The sequence below is a fragment of the Nipponia nippon genome, unplaced genomic scaffold (assembly GCF_047370975.1).
Source record: "Nipponia nippon isolate SJK-2023a ecotype South Korea unplaced genomic scaffold, ASM4737097v1 scaffold_15, whole genome shotgun sequence".
NCBI lineage: Eukaryota > Metazoa > Chordata > Aves > Pelecaniformes > Threskiornithidae > Nipponia > Nipponia nippon.
Genome location: NW_028262331.1, coordinates 12,096,908 through 12,104,443, shown reverse-complemented (window position 1 = coordinate 12,104,443; position 7,536 = coordinate 12,096,908). Strand labels below are relative to the sequence as shown.

Sequence of the window (7,536 nt, the reverse complement as noted above, 5' to 3'; positions counted from 1 at the left end):
TAAAGAGAGATCCAAACCTATATATGATATTAGATCAGATCTATGATATTAGATCATATCTGAGTAATACGTAAATATCTCGAATTATTTAAATCTTAACTCTGATGCAAACACATTAATAGAAAAATCACATTTAAAGCATTTATTTTGAAAAATAAAATACAAAAGATCATTGAACTGTAATTATACGTACATTATCACCTTTTTTTTTTTTTAAATAAAAGATACTTAACAATTTCCACACGTGAATAAAACAAACAACTGTTCCACCAAAAATCTTTTAGGGCAAGCACAGACCACTCTTTTGAAAGCTGCACACATTGAAAACCAAACTACTACAGGGAAAAAAAAAAAGTCTTTGAAGATGGAGTTGCAGAATTAAGACAGAATAGCAATTTCAAAGACAGGCATTGCTTTGTGTTTTTTAAAACCTTAAAAAAATAGTTGTGCAGGTGTAATACAGTTCTATATTAACATCAGTGGGGTTTTTTTTAGACAGGTTTACATGCGCTCACAACAACAAAATTTTGACCAAAAACAGTGTGAAAGAAACGGGGGAGAAAATTCTGAAAAAAGCAGGCCATGAGCAGTACACCTCACTGATGTCAGTGCGACAGTCCTTGCCAGGCCATTTCCATTGAAAAGGCAGCAGTCGTTTTCCTAAAGAAGAAGAAAAATAAAAAGTTATGTTTGAGCTTTCAATGCAATATTCCGGTTTTATCCCTGACAACATTTTGTAATTAGAAATAATGCATAATTAAGTGTAAGCCCCATCATCTCAGTAGGTAAAAAGTCAGTCAAGACTAACCACAGGCACTAAAAACTTCTCTGTAAGGAACGCGGCTGCCTTTCCCATCATTTATCTTTAGAGTTACTTCTTGGAGCATACTTGGATGTAAAAAAAAAAAATCTGAATTTGCACTTACATTCAAAATACCTGTGACAGTGGGCTGTATTTACACGCTGGAAGCGTCTCTTTCATGGCAATGCACCAGTGGTAGTTACCGCTAGGGAGTTAACAATTTGGTTTCTCAGAAACCGGACAGCAGCTTTAGATAGAAATATTGTAGTTTTAAATACATTTTTCAATGAAGTAGATGTTTCAGTCATTTTAACACTGACTACATTAAAAGATTATGGCTTCCCTACCGATTTCAGAATTAAGGCCTGCAATTAACCTTTGGAAAACGTTAATATCCATTATTTCTAATTGGTATGATGCTTTTGGCTATATTTAGGGCTATAGAGCGAGCTATTTCTATGGCCACATAATAAATATCTACACTAGGTATATTTGTGTGGCATGCTGCTTTTGGCTATATTTAAACTGGATGCATTTTGCTATCTTTTGTTGTCAAGCTAGAACATTTGATAACGTGGTTGACAAGTAAAAATCCTGGATTAATACAGTAAATCTGGCGCCACTCGTTTGTTGACTAGGCTGGAATTTTCCGACTTCCCTGGGCAATCTTGCCATTGTTAATTCAATGACTAAAATACAGTTTACTGAAAATACTGGCTATGGGGCATACTAAAAGCAAATGATACAAATCAGCTCATCTTCAGCCACTTCCTCTATCTAGAATGGGCAATAGATTTAAAAAAGGAAGAAAACGATGATTAAGAGTCATCCTTAAAAGTTTCGCTATTCTGTTAAAATGGGGACCGGAATCTGTTGCGCAAGTATGCCACAGTGCTGAAAGACACAGACACTAAAGCAAGCAGGAAACTCTGCTGCAGAATGCCTGGACGAAGAACGGTACGGTTTTATGCACTCCTTTCAATTCCAAGCTCTAAAATCGTGCTGACAACCCAGTACTGCGAGTTGTGATGAGCCACGTAGAACTGCATTGACTCTTAAAGCACACGAACGATGCTTTTGTAGCCCTCACCACTAGGACTTACCTCAATGTGATTTTCACAGATTCTGAATCAAGATCCAGATCTTCATATTTTTCTTACCCAGAATCTTACATGGATTTACACAAGTTAAAAAAAAATCACCTTAACTAAATCAAGAGGAGCAAATAAGCAGGACTGCTTGCTCTTTTATTACCTTCTGTGCAAGAAATATCCATCGTATCTTCTATTCCATAGGTTCAGTCTGTCAAGTAAATAATTAAAATGAAATTAGCTATTTTACATTAGAGGAAAAAATACCATCATCATCAGCAATGTTTGTACTCAAAACCATCTAGCTGTTTAGTTACATTAATTTTATCTTTAGTATAATACTAAAGGAAAACACTATCAGCATCAATTTCAACTCCAGCATCAGTTGTTGTGGTTTAAGCAATATACTCTCGCTATTTCACACGCCTTATTTTTGCTTTTTAGACGAACTTTCTTTACTTTGGATAAATCTGCTCAGAGTTTGGTAAATGCTGTGATCATACCAAGCTAACTGCATAAATCCACCTCCTGAAATTTAGCAGAGTCCCATTTTGAAACCTCCCTACTGTATGGCCTGCAAGAGGACAGGCACTAGTAACTGCGGGCCAAGTTCTTTTGATGTATCACAAGGCAGCAGGAAAATACAAACAGCGTAATTTAACAAACGGATCCCGTAGGCGGATCAAGGATCATTAACTTTGCTAGCACGCTATCTACACGCAGCGTGTCAAGTTTTAAAGATAGCTCAGCTCCCTGCATTTTCCAGAAATCCTTATCAGCAATATTTAATCTCCTCCTCTTCTGACACACCCTACGCTTGCAGCCATATATGCTGCAGCTTTATCTGTAAGGCTGTAGATCATCTTGCAATAACCCCAATAATTGCATTTGAAAGCATTAGCAATAACTACAGCGCATTTTCTCAGTACAATTTGCTGACAGCAACTTTTAAGCAGCACACATTTAAATAGTTGTCTTGCCGCTAAGCTGCGTAGACTTCGTGGCCAGCAGTTGAGAGTGAACAATGCTGTGAGCAACAGCACAGCGAGCTGCACGGTGCCAGGTTCTTGATGGTTTTCTATTAGCTGAGCACAACTTGCAAAGCATGAGCACTAACTGTTCAGAGGTGAGAGCAGGCAAACATCCAGGAAAAGAGCAAAGCCCACATTAGAGATGACACAGAGATTTATCAGAAAGACTTGGTGCCCACAGCAGGAAGTTATGTTCTGAAAACATGAAACAGACACTACAGCTATTCGACTTTACTGATCCATGTTCATTTTATCTTGCCACGAGACTTCCTTTCTACCGTCTTCTTTGGCTGGAACAAAAGAAACCAATTTTCCTTTTTAATCATTAATTTTCATTTGAATGAACGGAATAAGTCAAATGCTTTGTTTGCATGTGGTAGGTTCTCCTGTGTATTCTTCAATCTCTACATCTAACAAAAGTCAAAGAGTCTTTTCCCAATATTGGCGATCCAAGGTCAAGAAAGCTTGTGCCCATTAGGTTTTTTTTTTTTGCTTTTAAAAGTAAAGATATTGCAAATTCTTTTACTGTCGATAGGCTACTTACACATACATTCTAAATAAACTTCTGTACTGTATGTATCGTTAAGGATGGGAAATAGAGTAGAAATATAAAGTAACGCAGGCAGAGAGACACGATCCTGGAGGCAAAGTGCCCCTAAAAATGCTTTCTCTCCCCATTTTGCAACACTGCACTCCTGTAGATGCAGGAGGAATTGAAAAAAACCAAGTATTTTCCTACTTGGGTTTACCCGAACACCCTGTGACAGTAACAGCGATGAGCCGCTTCCTGCTTTTTCTATCAAAGCACAGTGTAGAGCGCGCTTTAGATGGCATTTAGACATTTAACATCAATTATACAGCCTACAAAACCTGGTATTTTTTATAAGCCTAGTTGAGCAGCTCTTACTCAAGAAAACAAAACCAATTGCTACATGTTCTACTTATATAAAATATTTCATTTAAGCAATAATATACAAATATTTGTTATTTCTTTGATAAAGGTGAATTAAATGATTTGCTCCTTGTCTAGATCATCTGCTCTGATTTTTCATGGCTAGATTAGCAGAGCTTAGATCTGCAAGGCTATGGGAGAGAGAATTAATTTCACTACACATCGGAGAGGGGAAAAAAAAAAACCACACAGAGAGAAGCCCTTCAAGCGAGTGGAAGGGAGCACTCCGGCAGGCAGCTCCATGGAACTCGGCCACCTTCTCTGCTCTGTCACCTTCAGGGGACACGGAAGAGGTGCCCAGCAGCAAGGGATGCCATCCTCCACACCAGCTCCTGTGCCTGTGAACGGGCTGGCGGTTACAGCCCACAGCCTCTCCATCATCTCTACACGAGGCTGGGAGCATGCCTCCCTGGGCACATTCACACAGCTGGGGAAGGTATCAAGAGATCTGGCAGTTTGAGCGCGCTCCATGATAAGGATTCGGCTTTTCCAACCGCTGTTGCAAAGGTCAGGTCCCTTAGGTAGCTGATGACAATTAACAGCATTTGAAGGGTGCTCTTGCTCTCCTCTGCTCGCTTCATTAAGTCAATACACCATCACTATACATAGCCGAACTGTTTGTTTCGCCCGATACAGCAGTATTTCTTTTTAAAAATCTCTCCTTACTTATCTCTGCTCTCTGTACCATACTTGCTTTAAACCATTTATGCAAGGCAACAAAAGAGAAAGCTTCTCTACAAGTAACAAACTTTGCAATTTGGTCTATAGAAGAGAGTCAAACTTCCCTCGAGCTCCACAGCAACATTCAGGCGCCTCGGCTGGCAGGCGCACACTGTTAACGCTGGGGTTACGCACTCGAGCGAGGCTTGGGACTGCTGAGTGCGAGAGCACTGGAGAGTCAGTCTCATGGATAAGCTGTTCTCTTATAATCTCTAGTCACATATTCTCTTACGAGCAAAGACAATCAAATTTATGAAGGCGTGGTTTACAAACACGGGTTGCGTGCTAACTTGTCACTACACCCGCAAAAAGGAAACTAATCCAATACTGTACCTGTGGCACTTCTTTAAGAAAGTCAGGAAGCTGAAATTCACCTTTATAGACCTGCAAAAACAAAAAAGAATATACTACTCAAAGCTAGCATTCACTGCTGTTTGAAATGCTGAAGAGCTTGTTGGGGGGGAGGATTCTTCTGGGTTATTGCATCCAGTAATGCTAAAACAGCTCTACCTGAGCTGAGCACAACCGATTTGTACACGTAGGTTTTATTCACGAGGCTGGTCGTCCGAAGCAGTTCTACGGCTGTTCGCTCAGTCCCGGGCTTGCTGTACTCTGCACTCTGACCTTGTTTGCATTAAAATGGTAGAACTATGTAACTCATAATAATTTGAGGAAGCTTGAAATGTAATAAGTCCTGCGTAATCCATTCACTATGCTTTTAGGAAAAGAATTTTAATAGGATGATTAAACACGCCAAGAGTGAGCTGCTACAATACGTACTTTGTTTCAAAGTTCACATAACAAATCTGTTGCTTCACATTTTAGCATCTTCAATAAATGAAGTTCCCTTTGGGCTTAATTACAATTTAGAATTAAAAGAGTCTCCATTTAAAGTCTTCTGAAAGAGCTGCCTGTCGTGATCTCACAGGCCGCGTCAGAACCGACACACCAGCCAGGCAACGACCGACATTCAGTTCTCAAAAACATTTATGTTTTACAACTTAGAAAATCAACAAGTGTCACATAATGCAACATTTTCTGATGCATCATGGTGTGTGTCACGTACAAAATACATATCGTTCATGCAAACAGAAGATTCACACCTGAACAAGCGACCCCACCTTACTGTGATGGCAAAGGAAAGTTCTGTTAGTTTTCATACAGTTTATGGAGACAACACAACTACCATCAAAGGCTGGAAGTGCCAGTAACTTCGCTTTCAGTTCTGTTAAAATGGTCAACACTCCAGGAGCGTCAGCATCTCCTTCTACCCTATTTTACATGTATCTGTGCCTTCGTTCTACCTAGCTAGCTGGTGTAATTTTCAGATAAAGGAAGTTAATATATTTGCTTTAATCCTTAAAGACACACAGGTACCATTGTAACAGGTACAGATGTATTACTAGCAATTTCCCCCACGTACGCCGTGTCAGGCCGTGAGCCACCTCGCAAACACCGCGCGAGACCAGACCCGTGACTCCTTCCCCCGCAGGCTGTAACCGCACACCTGCAACCCCCGGCTCCTGGAGGCAGAGCACAGGGATGGGTAAGGCTTAAGTTTTCCTTTGTTATTTTCATACCATGTAGTCATTAATTTGCTTTTCATCTACAGAAATGTAAAAAAAACCCAAACAACGGGACAATCCTTTCCTATACTAACAGGCATATAGATTTAATAGCTGCACATACGAGTACAGAAGAGTTCCCCTTTGTTTCACAAAGTTACAGCCAGCAACTCTTATGATTATGAATTTCTACAATTGTAGCCTCATTACCAGCCTGAGTTCATGAGAATTTGTCATTACCACAGCTTCTGATCTTTTACAGCATAATATTACTTTTGAAACAACACTCTTTGGAGAAAGAGCGAGCAATAAATATCCTCAAACACTCCAAAAGCCACGCCATCAAGTGTTTCCACTATCTGACCAATTAGGAGATAAATTGGTAACATACTGTCTTCTCTCTAGAGGATACTTCTTAAAAGCTGTTTGCTTCCGAGATTAAACTGGAATACATTCCAGAGGGGGGCGGGGGGGAAGTATTCTGTACTAATTCCCCCCCCCCCAAAAAATAAGCATACTCGAAGAGTTTTACCATCTACTGAAACAAAAAGACCAAACGCCCTCATGTCAGGAGTTCTTTGTAGTCTTGTATAGCTGTAATTGCATAAAAATCAAAAGCCACAAACCTAGTTAGAAAAATTCTATAAAGCCATAAAATGGAAACGGGGCTACTCTAAAGCCTCGCTCAGAGTTGCGCTCCCTGGTTTGCAAACTGCAGCAAAGGAAGAAGATTGGGGCAGTCAAGGGATGCTTATTAACAATCTCTACTTTCTCTGCTTTTCCCTAGATGACCGGGATACAAAGACGCACTCCTGCTGCCGGGATGCTGCAGCGGCCCAGGGCTGCAGCCGAGGCAGCTCGCGTTTCCTCTCTGCAGGACGCCGCAGCCCAGAACAGGCCGGCAGCACGAAACCCCGACTCACCTGGAGCGGGCCTGCGAGCCGGCAGTTCTCCTCACTCCATCGCCAGGCTAAACATACCCACACAACAAGGCTTCACTAAGTCCCAACACGAGAGTAGGAGTTGTTGTACACACGCGGTAGAACTCCTCCTTCCGATATTCCATGTTTTAGATAAGGCAGAAAGGCTGATTCCAAATGATAGGCACAGCGCTCGTTTATATTCAGCCGGGGGTACTGTCATTGCCATGGAAACCTTGCTGAATTTTTGACCAGTGTGGCTTTCATCATGTGGCTTACTGGAGCCTCGATATACTATAAATATTTATAAACGAAGGAGAGTATTTCATATTTGCAGCTTTTAACCAAGCCATTAAAATGCAGGCTGTATTCTAGAGAGCAGAAATGGAAGTTACAGATCAACAATATTATCACATCAAAAAATGCCACAGAACCACCCTGGCAAGGTTCACAAG

The 7,536-nt window shown here is 40.7% G+C and overlaps 1 protein-coding gene across 10 annotated transcripts in view; it reads right to left on the bottom strand.

The window, feature by feature from the left end:
- Positions 1-127: 127 nt before the first annotated feature.
- TPST1 (tyrosylprotein sulfotransferase 1) overlaps positions 128-7,536 on the bottom strand; it is a 32,411-nt gene continuing 25,002 nt past the window's right edge. For 6 of the 10 annotated variants that reach the window (XR_015703516.1, XR_015703511.1, XR_015703512.1 and 3 more), the window contains 4 exons: positions 4,930-4,980; positions 3,139-3,214; positions 2,057-2,104; positions 128-660 (listed from right to left, as the gene is read on the bottom strand). Coding sequence is in view for 1 of the 10 variants with exons in the window: in XM_087752013.1 (XP_087608139.1) it covers positions 2,087-2,104; positions 4,930-4,980 (69 nt within the window). In the remaining 9 variants the exon portion in view is untranslated. The remainder of the gene's footprint in view (positions 661-2,056; positions 2,105-3,138; positions 3,215-4,929; positions 4,981-7,536) is intronic. The other 4 variants (XR_015703517.1, XR_015703518.1, XR_015703519.1 and 1 more) reach the window with 4 other exon arrangements.